This window comes from Onthophagus taurus, unplaced genomic scaffold (genome assembly GCF_036711975.1).
Source record: "Onthophagus taurus isolate NC unplaced genomic scaffold, IU_Otau_3.0 ScKx7SY_16, whole genome shotgun sequence".
NCBI classification, from domain to species: Eukaryota; Metazoa; Arthropoda; class Insecta; order Coleoptera; family Scarabaeidae; genus Onthophagus; species Onthophagus taurus.
The window spans coordinates 898,590-917,481 of record NW_027248941.1 but is presented as its reverse complement, the minus strand read 5'-3'; the positions used below and the strand labels follow the sequence as shown (position 1 = coordinate 917,481).

At 29.9% G+C, this 18,892-nt stretch overlaps 1 protein-coding gene and 1 long non-coding RNA gene across 4 annotated transcripts in view; one reads left to right on the top strand and one right to left on the bottom strand.

Moving 5' to 3' along the window:
• LOC139432485 (uncharacterized) overlaps positions 1–10,651 on the top strand; it is a 63,745-nt gene extending 53,094 nt beyond the window's left edge. Inside the window, exons 8-10 of one of the 3 annotated variants that reach the window (XR_011642257.1) lie at positions 5,885–6,079; positions 8,400–8,553; positions 10,316–10,651. This is a non-coding gene — a long non-coding RNA (uncharacterized lncRNA). Of the gene's footprint in view, positions 1–5,884; positions 8,554–10,315 lie in introns of all 3 variants that reach the window. The other 2 variants (XR_011642256.1, XR_011642255.1) reach the window with 2 other exon arrangements.
• Positions 1–16,153, bottom strand: part of LOC111415336 (nuclear receptor corepressor smrter) — a 66,870-nt gene extending 50,717 nt beyond the window's left edge. Inside the window, exons 1-2 of the mRNA XM_071201080.1 lie at positions 15,796–16,153; positions 15,540–15,736 (exon numbers count right to left, since the gene is read on the bottom strand). Coding sequence (XP_071057181.1) covers positions 15,540–15,613 — 74 coding nt within the window. The 5' untranslated portion in view covers positions 15,614–15,736; positions 15,796–16,153. The remainder of the gene's footprint in view (positions 1–15,539; positions 15,737–15,795) is intronic.
• Between the last annotated feature and the right edge of the window lie 2,739 nt (positions 16,154–18,892).

Genomic DNA, 18,892 nt, shown 5'->3' with positions numbered 1-18,892 from the left:
TAAATAATTATTAAACTTTTTTGTAAAAAAAATTAGATTATAACGAAGTGATCCTAACTAGCGCTATCTAGCACTGTCATTAGAACTAACACTAGACCTAGAACTAGAATCATTCGGGTTTAGCCGCACGTCTCTTAAGACGGCTAAACCCGAATGATTCTAGTTCTGGGTCTAGAAATGTTCGGGTTTAGTCGTTAGAAAAGATTTTTTTTTTGTTTTATCAATTTAGGTTAATTTTAGGTTAGGTTTGGTTCGAAATTGAATATTTTTGAGCTTTATATAAAAATTCGTAATCGCGATAAAAAATGCTTTAAAATGAGTACCAACACGATGGGGTTATCTTCAACTTTTTTTCTTTTCAAAATGGCGGTTCTAGCGCCACCTAGTTAGGGTTAAATGACATTTTTTGAGATAACACCATCATGTTTGGGCTCAAATTAAAGGATTTTTCATTTTCTACAAGAAATTGTTAATGAAAATCTTTTTGATTTATTAGGTTAGGTTATGTTTGGATAGGTTAAGTTGGAAAATGATTACTTATTAAAGTTTTGTATAAAAATTCGCTATCGCGATGAAAAATGTTTTAAAATGAGTACCAACACGATGTGGTTATCTTAAAGATTTTTTTTTTCAAAATGTCAGTTTTGTAGCGCCACCTATTTACCTATTTAGGTTGAAATAACATTTTTTTGAGATAAACCCGTCATGTTTGGGCTCAAATAAAAGGATTTTTCATTTCCTACAAGAAAATGTTAATGAAAATTTTTTTGATTTATTATTTTAGGTTATGTTTGGATAGGTTGAGTTGAAAAATGATTACTTATTAAAGTTTTGTATAAAAATTCGCTATCGCGATGAAAAATGCTTTAAAATGAGTACCAACACGATGGGGTTATCTTAAAGATTTTTTTTTTCAAAATGTCAGTTTTGTAGCGCCACCTATTTATCTATTTAGGTTGAAATAACATTTGTTTGAGATAAACCCGTCATGTTTGGGCTCAAATAAAAGGATTTTTCATTTCCTACAAGAAAATGTTAATGAAAATTTTTTTGATTTATTATTTTAGGTTATGTTTGGATAGGTTGTGTTGAAAAATGATTACTTATTAAAGTTTTGTTTAAAAATTCGCTTCCGCGATAAAAAATGTTTTAGAATGAGTACCAACACGATAGGGTTATCTCAAACATTTTTTTTTTCAAAATGTCAGTTTTGTAGCGCCATCTATTTAGATTCAAACAACATTTTTTTTGAGATAAACCCATCATGTTTGGGCTCAAATAAAAGGATTTTTCATTTCCTACAAGAAAGTATTGATGAAATTTTTCTTTTATTTTTTTTTTCAAAATGGCGTATCTATAGCGACACCTATTTAGGGTTAAACGACATTTTTTGAGATAACCCCATCATGTTTGGGCTCAAATTAAAGGATTTTTCATTTTCTACAAGTAATTATTAATGAAAATTTTTTTGATTTATTAGGTTAGGTTATGTTTGGATAGGTTAAGTTGGAAAATGATTACTTATTAAAGTTTTGTATAAAAATTCCCTATCGCGATGAAAAATGTTTTAAAATGAGTACCAACACGATGGGGTTATCTTAAAGATTTTTTTTTTCAAAATGTCAGTTTTGTAGCGCCACCTATTTACCTATTTAGGTTCAAATAACATTTGTTTGAGATAAACCCGTCATGTTTGGGCTCAAATAAAAGGATTTTTCATTTCCTACAAGAAAATGTTAATGAAAATTTTTTTGATTTATTATTTTAGGTTATGTTTGGATAGGTTGAGTTAAAAAATGATTACTTATTAAAGTTTTGTTTAAAAATTCGCTTCCGCGATAAAAAATGTTTTAGAATGAGTACCAACACGATAGGGTTATCTCAAACATTTTTTTTTTCAAAATGTCAGTTTTGTAGCGCCATCTATTTAGATTCAAACAACATTTTTTTTGAGATAAACCCATCATGTTTGGGCTCAAATAAAAGGATTTTTCATTTCCTACAAGAAAGTATTGATGAAATGTTTCTTTTATTTTTTTCTTTTCAAAATGGCGATTCTACAGCGCCACCTATTTAGGGTTAAACGACATTTTTTGAGATAACCCCATCATGTTTGGGCTCAAATTAAAGGATTTTTCATTTTCTACAAGTAATTATTAATGAAAATTTTTTTGATTTATTAGGTTAGGTTATGTTTGGATAGGTTAAGTTGGAAAATGATTACTTATTAAAGTTTTGTATAAAAATTCGCTATCGCGATGAAAAATGTTTTAAAATGAGTACCAACACGATGGGGTTATCTTAAAAGATTTTTTTTTTCAAAATGTCAGTTTTGTAGCGCCACCTATTTACCTATTTAGGTTCAAAAAACATTTTTTTGAGATAAACCCGTCATGTTTAGGCTCAAATAAAAGGATTTTTCATTTCCTACAAGAAAATGTTAATGAAAATTTTTTTGATTTATTATTTTAGGTTATGTTTGGATAGGTTGAGTTGAAAAATGATATTACTTATTAAAGTTTTGTTTAAAAATTCGCTTCCGCGATGAAAAATGTTTTAGAATGAGTACCAACACGATAGGGTTATCTCAAACATTTTTTTTTTCAAGATGTCAGTTTTGTAGCGCCATCTATTTAGGTTCAAACAACATTTTTTTGAGATAAACCTATCATGTTTGGGCTCAAATAAAAGGATTTTTCATTTCCTACAAGAAAGTATTGATGAAATTTTTCTTTTATTTTTTTTTTCAAAATGGCGTATCTATAGCGACACCTATTTAGGGTTAAACGACATTTTTTGAGATAACCCCATCTAATTATACTACCCTAGCACTGTCATTAAAACTAACACAAGACCTAGAACTAGAATCATTCGGGTTTAAAGAAATTTCATAAAATAACATCGCTATTATTGAAGTTATCAAGATTGAATCGTTTTTAATTCTCAAATTTTAAAGCTTTGGTGAAATTTCATCAAATAAATATTTGTATTTATTAAAACTTGAAAATTAAGTTTTTTGAATCATTATTAAAATTTTAGAATTTTGTAAAAATTAAGATAATAACGAAGTTAGATAAGGTGGTTTTCATTTTATTGAAGTTTTGTTAAAGAATAGAGTAGTTTTTTTATACTAAACTTTCTTATTACAATTTTGCGATGAAGTTTAAAATAAATAAATACAAATTATTTGAAGTTTCAGTGAAATTTTTTGAATTATTATTAAAATTCTTATAAAAAATTAATATTATAACATAGTTAGATGAGGTTGATCTGATTTTATTGAAGTTTCTTTGATGTATAATCCCAAACTAATTGTAGTTCTAGTTTTAATGCAATAAAAATATGCAACATAGTAATATTTTATCTAACTAGCGTTACCTAGCACTGCGATTATAACTAACACTAGACCGAGAACTAGAAACATTCGGATTTAGCAGCACGTCTCTCAAGACGGCTAAACCCGAATGATTCTAGTTCTAGGTCTTGTGTTAGTTGTAGTGTTAGTTCTAGTTTTAGTGCAATAAAAATATACAACATACTAATATTTTATCCTAACTAGACCTACCTACCACTGCCACTAGAACTAACACTAGTCCAAGAACTAGAAACATTCGGATTTAGCCGCACGTCTTTCAAGACGGCTAAACCCGAGTGATTCTAGTTCTAGGTCTAGTGTTAGTTCTAATGATAGTGCAAGCCTTTATTTGGGTTTATTATGTTTAAACAAATAAGTAACTAAATTCATAACTACAATATACTTGTACTAAATTACACTGTGTAAACGTGACTTTTCATTTTACTCCTCCGAATGAAAAAATAAAGTATAAACGTAGTTAAAAATGTCGGCGAGCGTGAATCTTTAAAACTAAACGTCGGGTTGGCTCAATTATAAATGCATTTGTCTAGTTGCGAGTGCTGGTTTGAATCTTTTTGTTATAGACTATAATTTTGTTCGTTGATGTTTGGATTTATTATGTTGCGCCATCTTTTGATATCTATTATAAATACAAATTCGTATTTTTGAGTTTATTCCTATAAATGAATTAAGAAAGTGATAAATATAAAGCGACGAAGACGAACTCAACCTAAATTTGTACTCAACTCTACCCAAAATCTAAATCCGAACCTAACCTAACCTAAAAAGGTACCCAAATCTAATCTAAATCCGAACCCAACCTAACCCAAAAAGGTTATATTCTTAATTATTTAGAAAAATTTGAATAAAAATTGAAAACAACTTCATTGAATCTTAGAAATTTAACTGAATTTTGATATTTGTATCAATAATTCGCATTTATTTGATGAAGTTTTATGTAATTGTGAAAATTTCAAACTCAAAAAGTCGAAAATCAACGTAGTAACCACAAAAACTTCAATAATAACAACGCTACTTTATGAAACTTCATCGCAAAACGTTAATAAGGAAGTTCAGTATAAGAAAACGACTTCAAAGTCTCATTTGGGTTTATACATCAAAGAAACTTCAATAAAATCGAGATCTAACTTCATTATAATGTTAATTTTTTATAACAAGTTTAATAATAATTCAAAGAACTTCATTTAATCTTCAAGTTATAATAAATAATTTGTATTTATTATTTTAGTGTAAGAAAACCACCTTATCTAACTTCGCTAATATCTTAATTTTTACAAAAAGTTTAATAATGATTCAAAAAACTTAATTGAAACTTGATCAAATTTTTAAATTTTAATAAATTATTTGTATTTATTTGATGATATTTCACCAAAACTTTAAAATTTGAGAATTAAAAACGTGAAATCAATTTTAATCTTGATAACTTCAATGATAGCGATGTTATTTTATGAAACTTCATCAAAAAGGATAATGTTTTAGTAAAAATTTGAATTTAATACAAAAGAATTAGCTCAAAACTTCAATATTTATCCCAATTTTGGGCTACACGTCAAGAAAACTTTGATAAAATCAAATCAACTTCATCTAACTCGTTATAATTTTAATTTTTTTATAAAAAGTTTAATAATAATTCAAAAAACTTCATTTAATCATCAAGTTTTAATAAATAATTTGTATTTATTTGATAAAATTTCACAAAACTTTGTAAAAACTTCAATAATATCAACGATTTTTTTTTTAATTTCATCAATAAGGAAATTTAATGAATGCACTTCATCTAACTTCGTTATAATCTAATTTTTTTACAAAAAACGTTTAATAATTATTTAAAGAAGTTATTTAAAACTTATTTTTGGATAAGAAACTTCAATCAATTCTCAAATTTTTGTATTTATTTTATGAAACTTCATTAAAATTTCAAACTTTAACCAAAAATTTAACTATCCAGTAAAGGAACTTTAAATCAAATTAAAAAAACTTTATTATAATTTTAGTTTTAATCACGAAGTTTAATGTTAACCCGAAAACTTCATCGGAACATAATAAAATCTAAGAAACTTTATGAAAACTTCAAATTATCTAATAAAACTTCATCAAAATGTTAAAAATGTATGTTTTCAGTAATCGGTCTAGTGTTAGTTCTAGTTTTAGTGCAATAAAAATATGCAACATAGTAATATAGCTTTATACTAGTTCTAGTTTTATATTAGCAGTAGAACTAACACAAGACATAGAACTAGAATCATTCGGATTTAGCCGCACGTCTCTCAAGACGGCTAAACCCGAATAATTCTAGTTCTAGGTCTTATGTTAGTTCTAGTGGCAGTGCTAGGTAGCGCTAGTTAGCATAAGATATAGCACTATGTTGCATATTTTTATTGAACTAAAACTAGAACTAACACTAGACCTAAAACTAGAAAGTTTCGGGTTTAACCGTGCATCTTCAGACGTACAGCTAATAGACGAATAGAGTATAGTCATTATTAAAGTTGTTTTTTCCTTTTTTAGCTTTATCGACCATTAAATATTAAAAAATCACAAAGAAAGGAGAAGGAGGAAATTGAAAAATTAATCACCAACGCCGCGATTTTTTTTATGTTGTTTTTAGAAGTCCAGATAATGCTTGGAGACAGCTATAACTACTATTAGAAGACGAAATAATGCTTGAGGATATCTATAATTGCTACTAGAAGACTAAATAATGTTTGGGAATATCTGTAACTATCTGTAACAGAAGAATAGATAATCCTTGGAGATGATTAAAATTGCTATTAAAAGGCTAGATAATGCTTGGGGACATCTATAACTGCTAATAGAAGACTAAATAATGCTTGCAGACAGTTATAACTACTAATAGAAGAATAAATACTACTTGGGGATATCAATAACTGCTAATAGAAGACTAGATAATGCTTGTGAAATCTAGATACTGATTGGAAACAACTATAATTGCTATTAGAAGACTAGATAATGCTTGGAGATAACTAAAATTGCGATCAAAAGACTAGATAATGCTTGGGGGCATCTATAACTGTTAATAGAAGACTAGATAATGCTTACAAACAATTATAACTACTAATAGAAGACTAAATACTATTTGGGGGACATCAATAACTACTAATAGAAGACTAGATAATGCTTGTGAAATCTAGATACTGATTGGAAACAACTATAACTGCTATTAGAAGACTAAATAATGCTTGTGAAATCTAGATACTGATTGGAAACAACTATAACTGCTATTAGAAGACTAGATAATGCTTGTGACAATCTAGATACTGATTTGAAACAACTACAACTGCTAATAGAAGACTAGATAATGCTTGTGAAATCTAGATACTGATTGGAAACAACTATAACTGCTATTAGAAGACTAGATAATGCTTGTGACAATCTAGATACTGATTTGGAACAACTACAACTGCTATTAGAAGACTAGATAATGCTTGTGACAATCTAGATACTGATTTGAAACAACTACAACTGCTATTAGAAGACTAGATAATGCTTGGAATGACTAAAATTGCTATTAAAAGGCTAGATAATGCTTGGGGACATCTATAATTGCTAATAGAAGGCTAAATAATGCTTGTGACAATGTAGATACTGATTTGAAACAAGTGTAACTGCTGTTAGAAGACTAGATAATACTTGGAGATGATAAAATTGCTATTAAAAAACTAGATAATGCTTGGGGGCATCTATAACTACTAATAGAAGACTAGATAATGCTTGCAGACAGTTATAACTACTAATAGAAGAATAAATACTACTTGGGGATATCAATAACTGCTAATAGAAGACTAGATAATGCTTGTGAAATCTAGATACTGATTGGAAACAACTATAATTGCTATTAGAAGACTAGATAATGCTTGGAGACAACTAAAATTGCGATCAAAAGACTAGATAATGCTTGGGGGCATCTATAACTGTTAATAGAAGACTAGATAATGCTTACAGACAATTATAACTACTAATAGAAGACTAAATACTATTTGGGGGACATCAATAACTGCTAATAGAAGACTAGATAATGCTTGTGAAATCTAGATACTGATTGGAAACAACTATAACTGCTATTAGAAGACTAAATAATGCTTGTGAAATCTAGATACTGATTGGAAACAACTATAATTGCTATTAGAAGACTAGATAATGCTTGGAGATAACTAAAATCGCGATTAAAAGACTAGATAATGCTTGGGGACATCTATAACTGTTAATAGAAGACTAGATAATGCTTACAAACAATTATAATTACTAATAGAAGACTAAATACTATTTGGGGGACATCAATAACTGCTAATAAAAGACTAGATAATGCTTGTGAAATCTAGATACTGATTGGAAACAACTATAATTGCTATTAGAAGACTAGATAATGCTTGGAGATAACTAAAATCGCGATTAAAAGACTAGATAATGCTTGGGGGCATCTATAACTGTTAATAGAAGACTAGATAATGCTTACAAACAATTATAATTACTAATAGAAGACTAAATACTATTTGGGGGACATCAATAACTGCTAATAGAAGACTAGATAATGCTTGTGAAATCTAGATACTGATTGGAAACAATTATAACTGCTATTAGAAGACTAAATAATGCTTGTGACAATCTAGATACTGATTAGAAACAACTATAACTGCTATTAGAAGACTAGATAATGCTTGGAATGACTAAAATTGCTATTAAAAGACTAGATAATGCTTGAAGATGACTAAAATTGCTATTAAAAGACTAGATAATGCTTGGGGACATCTATAACTGTTAATAGAATCTATAGCCGCATGTCTCTCAAGACGGCTAAACCCGAATGATTCTAGTTCTGGGTATTGTGTTAGTTCTAGTGACAGCAATAAGATATTACGATGTTGTATATTTTTATTGAACTAAAACTATAACTAACACTAGACCTAAAACTAGAAAGTTTCGGGTTTAACCGTGCATCTTCAGACGTACAGCTAATAGAAGAATAGAGCATAGTCATTATTAAAGTTTTTTTTTCCTTTTTTAGCTTTATCTACCATTACATATTAAAAAATCACAAAGAAAGGAGAAGGAGGAAATTGAAAAATTAATCACCAACGCCGCGATTTTTTTTATGTTGTTTTTAATTTTTTTTTTTTAACTACGTGAGGTTTATGTCAATAATAAAAGCGAAGCGGAAGGTAAATATAGTGACCTATGACTCATTTCTATTCCAGTCGAAACGACGCGTTTTAATAATTTTAGTTTTAAATTATTTATTTTGAGATATATCGAGATATAAGGAGATATATTGAGACTTATTTTGAAGATAAAGAGACGAGTTCACGACCTCTACTTCTCGTTCGTTCGTTCTTTACCAGATGGATCTAAGTGGGTTTCGAAGAATCCCTTCCCCGCAATCCATAACACTTTTAAACTCCACCACCATAACCCCAAAAGCACCAAGGGGGGAGCTTGGACGTGGGATGAAAGATTTTCTAATTCGAATCGAAAAAAAAATAGATTTTAATGAATTAATGATAAACATTTCCGGGGATATGATAACCTTTTAAAATTAAAATAAACGTCGACATAACAACAATAAATGAGGCGATAACTAAAAAAAGATAATAAGAAATTTAGAAAACACCTTTTTCTTATTTTTCTTATTCTTCTTATTCTTCCAGGTGTAATATTTATAAAATGGCGGTCGATGATGAACCGTTATCTCTCGTTGAGGACCAGTTTCGAGGTCAACCAAAGAAAGAGGCTTTTCTTGCATCTTCTCGAAAAGAAACAAAATAAATTCTCGAAATTTTTATTCCAAATTTCATTTTCAGCGGCCATTTTGACGCCAAGGCCGATAGATAAAGAGGTTGTTTTTCCATCTTTGTTCATATTTTAGGTTATTTCTATTGCATCCGTCTAATTTTAGATTTACTATTTATTTTCTTCTATTTCTTTCTATCGCTTATTCAATTTACGACGTTATCTCTCTCTCTCTCTCTAGCGCGCGCAAAATTAGACGCATTTTTTGATGATATCGTAATAAGATTAGATAATGATACGAGTTTAATTGAAATTTCGCACCGTTTATAATAATAAAAATAAGGTTGCGTTTTCTGTAACGTTAAAACGAGGTTAGGATTAATTAATAACGGGATTTTAACCTAAATCGTCCTTTAACTTTTCGTATTTCAGCCTGATGATGGCTTTGGCTTTGTCGGAAACGAAATAAGTAATACGGAAATCGTCTCATCTAATAAATTTTTTATTATGAAAAGTTTGAGTGAGGTTATATATATATTTTTTTTTCTTTTATTCAAAGAATTTATACTTGGTGAGATGAGGAAAGTAGATATAGTCTTCTGCAAAACAATATTTAGTCATCAGCGACAATATCTTAGTGTTTTACTATCATTATCTAGTCATCTGAAGTCAATATTAGACTTCCTCAAGCAGTACCTCATCTTCTGACAGCCGTATCCATACTGTGTAGTCTTCTTTTAGCACTAAGTAGTCTTCTGGAAGCAGTATCTAGTCTTCTGCCAACAATATATAGTCTTTTGCCAACAGCACATAGTCTTCTATTAATAGTTATAGTCGTCTTCAAGCAGTACCTCATCTTCTGCATGCCTTATCTAGTCTGTAAATAACGTATAGTCTTATTTTAGCACTATATAGTCTTCTAGAAGCAGTATATAATCTTCTGCCAACACTACATAGTCTTCTAGAAGCAATATTTAGTCTTCTGTCAGCAATATCCAGCAGGTTATAATCTTCTGCCAACACTAAATAGTCTTGTATTAACAATTATAGTTCTCTCCAAGCAATATTAATACTCGGATCAAGTCTTCTATTAATACAGGGTGTTAAAAAAAGTCTAAAAGCCTAACTTTGCGTTCGTCTTATTGTTACTAAAGACTTGAAAAAAATTTAAATGATTGTTTTTTGCGTTTTCAGATGATCGTGCCATGATTTTGAAGTTGAGCCAAAAAGACTCAAAATGAGATGGAAAAAATCACCACAATTTGGGCTAGAATGATTTCAACCGGGAAGACTCCGCTGATTTTTGAAGATCATGAAGTCAAAATTAACTCTCAGAACATTCTTGATGAGATACTTATAAAAAAAAGTGCAATGGATATTCCAACAGGACTCATCGCCTGCACACAAGGCTGAAACGATTATTCCATGTAGAGACAGTCTGAAACGTACTCTTTAGAAGACATGGAACGATCTCGACGTCGAGTACTTTGTTGATTATTATTGTTTGAATAAAATGTATGCTAAATTTCATACATATTTCCGTTCAATTTTTATCAACAGAAATATCTTTGTTTATTTCACCTTCCTACCTTATTTTGACACAATGATTACAATATTGCTGATTATTGAGATGAATTGAAAAAAATCTACATTGAGTGGAGCTGGAGGAAAATATGGCCAAATGTTGTAGGGCCAAGATATAGAATATTGAACTACTTGAGTCGTATGATTCTCAACTGACAGAAAAAGATCTGGCAGATGTAGTTAGATGACAATCAGTGATGAAAAACTCTCAAAACAATTAATAAATGTTTAGAAATGACAGAAAGACTAACAAATATGTTCATCAACTTCAAATTTATGAATTTTCAAGCAGTATCTAGTCTTCTAATAGCAATTATAGGTGTAATCAAGGATTATCTAGACTTCTATTAGCAGCTATAGATGTCTCCAAGCAATATCTAGATTGCCACAAGCGTTATCTAGTCTTCTAATAGCAATTATAGTCGTCTCCATACATTATTCGTCTTCTATTAGCAGTTATAGATGTCTACAAGCAATATCTAGATTGCCACAAGCATTATCTAGTCTTTTAATAGCAATTTTAGTCATCTCCAAACATTATCAAGTCTACTATTAGCAGTTATAGATATCACCGAGGATTATTCAGTCTTATAACAGCAGTTATAGCTCTCTCCAAGCATCATCTGGACTTCTACAAGTAGTTATAGCTCTCTGCAAGCATTATCTAGTATTTTATTAGCAGTTATAGATGTCCCCAAGCATTATCTAGTCTTTTAATAGTAGTTATAGTCATCTTCAAGCATTATCTCGTCTTCTAATAACAGTTATAGTTGTTTCAAATCAGTATCTAGATTGTCACAAACATTATCTAGTCTTATAATAGTAGTTATAGTCATGTCCAACCATTATCTAGTGTTCTAATAGCAGTTTTAATTATTTCCAATCAGTATCTAGATTGTTGCAAGCATTATCTAGTCTTCTATTAGCAGTTATAAATGTCCTCAAGCATTATCTAGTCTTTTAATAGCAGTTATAGATGTTTCAAATCGGTATCTAGATTGTCAGAAGCATTATCTAGTCTTCTATTAACAATTATAGATACCCCCAAGCATTATCTAGTCTTCTATTAACAGTTATAGATACCCCCAAGCATTATCTAGTCTTTTAATAGCAATTTTAGTCATCTCTAAGCATTATCTAGTCTTCTATTAACAATTATAGATACCCCCAAGCATTATCTAGTCTTCTATTAACAGTTATAGATACCCCCAAGCATTATCTAGTCTTTTAATAGCAATTTTAGTCATCTCTAAGCATTATCTAGTCTTCTATTAGCAGTTATAGATGTCCCCAAGCATTATCTAGTCTTTTAATAACAATTTTAGTCATCTTCAAGCATTATCTAGTCTTTTAATAGCAATTTTAGTCATTCCAAACATTATCTAGTCTTCTAACAGCAGTTGTAGTTGTTCCAAATCAGTATCTAGATTGTCACAAGCATTATCTAGTCTTCTAATAGTAGTTATAGTCGTTTCCAATCAGTATCTAGATTTCACAAGCATTATCTAGTCTTCTATCAGCAGTTATTGATGTTCCCAAGTAGTATTTAGTCTTCTATTATTAGTTATAATTGTCTGCAAGCATTATCTAGTCTCCTATTAACAGTTATAGATGCCCCCAAGCATTATCTAGTCTTTTAATAGCAATTTTAGTCATCTCCAAGCATTATCTAGTCTTCTATTAGCAGTTATTGATATCCCCAAGTAGTATTTATTCTTCTATTAGTAGTTATAACTGTCTGCAAGCATTATCTAGTCTTCTATTAGCAGTTATAAATGCCCCCAAGCATTATCTAGTCTTTTAATAGCAATTTTAGTCATCTTCAAGCATTATCTAGTCTTTTAATAGCAATTTTAGTCATCTTCAAGCATTATCTAGTCTTTTAATAGCAATTTTAGTCATCTTCAAGCATTATCTAGTCTTTTAATAGCAATTTTAGTCATTCCAAGCATTATCTAGTCTTCTAATAGCAGTTGTAGTTGTTCCAAATCAGTATCTAGATTGTCACAAGCATTATCTAGTCTTCTAATAGCAGTTATAGTTGTTTCCAATCAGTATCTAGATTTCACAAGCATTATCTAGTCTTCTATTAGCAGTTATTGATATCCCCAAGTAGTATTTATTCTTCTATTAGTAGTTATAACTGTCTGCAAGCATTATCTAGTCTTCTATTAGCAGTTATAGATGCCCCCAAGCATTATCTAGTCTTTTAATAGCAATTTTAGTCATGTCCAAGTATTATCTAGTCTTCTAACAGCAGTTACACTTGTTTCAAATCAGTATCTAGATTGTCACAAGCATTATCTAGTCTTCTAATAGCATTTATAGTTGTTTCCAATCAGTATCTAGATTTCACAAGCATTATCTAGTCTTCTATTAGCAGTTATAGATGTCTCCAAGCGTTATTTAATTTTTTAATAGCAATTTTAGTCATCTCCAAGCATTATCTAGTCTTCTAATAGCAGTTATAGTTGTTTCCAATTCGTATCTAGATTTCACAAGCATTATCTAGTCTTCTATTAGCAGTTATAGATGTCTCCAAGCGTTATTTAATTTTTTAATAGCAATTTTAGTCATCTCCAAGCATTATCTAGTCTTCTAATAGCAGTTATAGTTGTTTCCAATTCGTATCTAGATTTCACAAGCATTATCTAGTCTTCTATTAGCAGTTATAGATGTCTCCAAGCGTTATTTAATTTTTTAATAGCAATTTTAGTCATCTCCAAGCATTATCTAGTCTTCTAATAGCAGTTATAGTTGTTTCCAATCAGTATCTGGATTTCACAAGCGTTATCTAGCCTTCTATTAGCAATTATAGATGTCCCCAAGCATTATCTAGCCTTTTAATAGCAATTTTAATCATCTCCAAGCATTATCTAGTCTTCTAATAGCAGTTGTAGTTGTTCCAAATCAGTATCTAGATTGTCACAAGCATTATCTAGTCTTCTAATAGTAGTTATAGTTGTTTCCAATCAGTATCTAGATTTCACAAGTATTATCTAGTCTTCTATTAGCAGTTATTGATGTCCCCAAGTAGTATTTAGTCTTCTATTATTAGTTATAATTGTCTGCAAGCATTATCTAGTCTTCTATTAACAGTTATAGATGCCCCCAAGCATTATCTAGTCTTTTAATAGCAATTTTAGTCATCTCCAAGCATTATCTAGTCTTCTAATAGCAGTTATAGTTGTTTCCAATCAGTATCTAGATTTCACAAGCATTATCTAATCTTCTATTAGCAGTTATTGATATCCCCAAGTAGTATTTATTCTTCTATTAGTAGTTATAACTGTCTGCAAGCATTATCTAGTCTTCTATTAGCAGTTATAGATGCCCCCAAGCATTATCTAGTCTTTTAATAGCAATTTTAGTCATGTCCAAGTATTATCTAGTCTTCTAACAGCAGTTACACTTGTTTCAAATCAGTATCTAGATTGTCACAAGCATTATCTAGTCTTCTAATAGCATTTATAGTTGTTTCCAATCAGTATCTAGATTTCACAAGCATTATCTAGTCTTCTATTAGCAGTTATAGATGTCTCCAAGCGTTATTTAATTTTTTAATAGCAATTTTAGTCATCTCCAAGCATTATCTAGTCTTCTAATAGCAGTTATAGTTGTTTCCAATTCGTATCTAGATTTCACAAGCATTATCTAGTCTTCTATTAGCAGTTATAGATGTCTCCAAGCGTTATTTAATTTTTTAATAGCAATTTTAGTCATCTCCAAGCATTATCTAGTCTTCTAATAGCAGTTATAGTTGTTTGCAATCAGTATCTGGATTTCACAAGCATTATCTAGCCTTCTATTAGCAATTATAGATGTCCCCAAGCATTATCTAGCCTTTTAATAGCAATTTTAATCATCTCCAAGCATTATCTAGTCTTCTGTTAACAGTTACAGATATCCCCAAACATTATTTAGTCTTCTAATAGCAGTTATAGATATCCTCAAGGATTATTTATTCTTCTAATAGCAGTTATAGCTGTCTCCAAGCATTATTTAGACTTCTACAAGCAATTATAGTTGTCTCCATGAAGCATCTAGATTTGAATTCGTATTATCTAGTCTTCTCCTCCAGCTATCTACCGAGAAGTATCACATATGCTCAATTTTCGCCCATAATTAACTAATTACACAATTTAATTGCAACATCTTGAAACAACAGCGACCGTTCAACCCTAATTTTAACTCACAAACTGATTTTTAAATGAACTTAAAGAATTAATTGGAAGAATTTAAATGACATTTCTAAGACATTACCAACATAAAATTTATTACCAACATAAGGCGAAGAATCAAAAAATCCAAGTCAACGGTAATAATTTTGTTGTAATCAAGAGAGAATGCGACGGCTTCTTCACAGATATAATTTTAAATAAAAGAAAAATGTGTTTCTAATAATCAATTAAACATTTTTCTAAACGAATTTAGGTAATTTCGGCTAAATTAGAACGTTCTTTTTGTTGATCACAACAGCAAATGGCCGACAACGCGGATTAAGGTTTAATTAAGCAATTTTGTAAATCAAACTTTCTATTTTTAATTTTTTGTAAATAAACTTAACGAAAAATTAATTAAATTTGGATTAACCGGAGCGTTTTGATCAAGTCGCGGTTAACTTGAGGGATCACTTAATTTCTTTCTTTTTATGAATACATCAACGATTTTTGAATCAACTTTTAAAGTAACATGCTGGGGTTACAGCAAATGGCGGCCGATCGCGATCAAAACAAACCTACAACAACATATTTCAAAAATATGGTTTTTTGAAACAATATAACCTCAATTTATAAGGTGATGAGGTTATTTGGGATTAAAATAAAAAACTAACCTGTGCTGCTGTTGCCTCTGGGCGTAAGACATAGCTGCCGGGGCTCCATGGTCGATGCGAACCACCGTTTCCATCACATCGTACGCGCACAGGGTCACGGCGGGCACTGGGGGCGCCCCGTTGCGGGGGCGCGGCGACGTTTACGACAACGACGACGGCGTCCTGGACAACTTCCGCCCCACGACACACTCACACTACTTTTTAAACCAAAACAAAAAATTAAAAAAAAAACTCCCTTTGATACAAAAATAAATACTTTTAAACGTAATCTCTTCTTAGGGCCCCACTAAGTGTTGTGTTGTTCGTTGTGGTCTCCTTCGTCGTCGTCACCACACCTCACCGTTGATTCTTTTTCCACACAAACTCTAAACGGGGGCGCAAAACGGAACCCGATCAAAAAAAAATACAAAAAAAACCCTTCGATTCAAATCGTTACGTTTTAATAACGTCCAAATTTGTATTCGTCGCAATCGACGTCGTTTCTACTGGAGAGGGCCCCGCGCGGCGGACATCTTGGATACGCTTCGTCTACGATCGTCGTCGCACGAACGGGTTCGGGCCGAGTCCAATAACCGAACGAATAGGGGAGCACGCGTAAGCGCCATCTGTTATCGCCGATCCGAAACCAAGTAACACCAAATAAATTAACCTAAAAAAAAATTATTATTTTAAATTAATTTAAATCGGCCGAAACAAATTAAATAAAATTAATAAAAAAAAAATTAAATAAGAATATCGGGGTAAAATTTTCATACGTTGTTACTCGGGGAGATGGCGCTTTTTTTTACTTTATTTTCAAAGATGGAAAAGTAGAAGGAGACGGATGATGTCGGCGAAAAAGGACGGAACTAGGCGGACTGTTATTTTAAAGGGGATGTATTCGAAAGCGAAAATAAAGAGAGATCGCTTTTGAGAAAAATAATAATAATAATAACATTGAAAAGAAACGAAATAAATAAATTCACGTCAAAAATAACTTTTTAATATAATAATTAAATTAAATTGTAAATTAATTCAATTTTTTAATCCTCGATAAAAAATCGGTTCATTTAAGCCCAAACACGACGTATTTATCTTAAAAAAACAACAAAAATAGTTTAAAACATAACCTCAAACGTTAATATTAACTGTCAATTTTGACGTTTATGATTTCATTGTTTTTGATAATTAAACAATTTAATCGTTTTATTTATTTAAATGTCAAATTTGACATTAATTTTTGACGTTAACCTCTCAAACGCGACGTTTTTGTATTAATTTTAAGTTCTTTGTGTTATTTATCGATGTTTCAATGACAACAAAATGTCAAATTTGACGTTTTAACATTCATTTTTGATCAAACGCGACGTTTTTGCATTAATTTTGATTTCTCAGTGTAACGTTAAAACGATTTGCTCATTTTTAATAACTAATTTGCATCACCTGTCAAATTCATCTAACTGTCAATGACAAGGAAATGTCAAAATTGACGTTTTAACATTAATTTTTGACGTTAACTTCGGAAACGGGACGTTTTTGTATTAATTGGCGATTAAATCCGATTTATGTCAAAATTAATACAAATGGGATGTTGTCAGTAACTGTCAAATTTGACGTTTCGACATAAAATTTTGACGTTTACCTGTAAAATGTAAAATTAATGTTAATTTTGAAGTTCAACAAACAAAAATCTAAACCATTCATTAAATGTGACGTTTCAATTTAAATTAACTGTCAAAAGTGACATTTGAACATTAATTTTTAAGGTTTAATTGCCAAATAACGTTTATTTCGTCAATTTTGACGTTTCAATGTGATTAAATGACACAAATTGACGTTTTAATCTAAACCAATCGTTAAATTTGACGTTTCAACATAAAGTAACTGTCAAATTTGACATTTCAATTCTAAATTATAACTTTTATTTGTCAAACAACGGTTATTTTGTTAATTTTGACATTTTAATGTCATCTAACAATCGAATTTGATGTTAATTTTCCCTTTTTCGTCATTTAGATAGTAAATTTGACGTTTCAACATGAAGTAACTGTCAAATTTGACATTTTAATTCTAAATTATAACATTTATTTGTCAAACAACGCTTATTTTGTAAATTAACATTTCAACATAAAGTAACTGTCAAATTTGACATTTCAATTCTAAATTATAACATTTATTTGTCAAACAACGGTTATTTTGTTAATTTTGACATTTTAATGTCATCTGCCAATCGAATTTGCTGTTAATTTTCCCATTTTCGTCATTTATATAGTAAATTTGACGTTTCAACGTGAAGTAACTGTCAAATTTGACATTTCAACACTAAATTATAACATTTATTTGCCAAACGACGCTCATTTTGTTACTTTTGACATTTTAATGTTATCTAACAATAGAATTTGATGTTTATTTTCCCGTTTTCGTCATTTAGATAGTAAATTTGACGTTTGAACATGAAGTAACTGTCAAAATTAACATTTCAACACCAAATTATAACATTTATTTGTCAAACAACGGTTATTTTATTAATTTTGACATTTTAATGTCATCTACCAATCGAATTTGATGTCAATTTTCTCGTTTGCGTCATTTAGATAATAAATTTGACATTTCAACATAAAGTAACTGTCAAATTTGACATTTCAATTCTAAATTATAACATTTATTTGTCAAACAACGGTTATTTTGTTAATTTTGACATTTTAATGTCATCTAACAATCGAATTTGATGTTAATTTTTCCGTTTTCGTCATTTAGATACTAAATTTGACGTTTCAACATGAAGTAACTGTCAAAATTGACATTTCAACCCTAACTTATAATATTTATTTGTCAAAAAACGCTTATTTTGTTAATTTTGACATTTTAATATCATCTGCCAATCGAATTTGATGTTAATTTTCCCATTTTCGTCATTTAGATAGTAAATTTGACGTTTGACCATGAAGTAACTGTCAAAATTGACATTTCAACACCAAATTATAACATTTATTTGTCAAACAACGGTTATTTTCTTAATTTTGTCATTTTAATGTCATCTAACAAACGAATTTGATGTTAATTTTCCCGTCTTCGTCGTAAATTTGACGTTTCAACACTAAATTATAACATTTATTTGTCAAACAACGCTTATTTTGTTAATTTTGACTATTTAATGTCATCCGCCAATCGAATTTGAAGTCAATTTTCCTGTTTGCGTCATTTAGATAGTAAATTTGACGTTTCAACATGCAGTAACTGTCAAAATTGACATTTCAACCCTAACTTATAATATTTATTTGTCAAACAACGCTTAATTTGTTAATTTTGACATTTTAATGTCATCTAACAATTGAATGTGATGTTTATTTTCCTGTTTTCGTCATTTAGATACT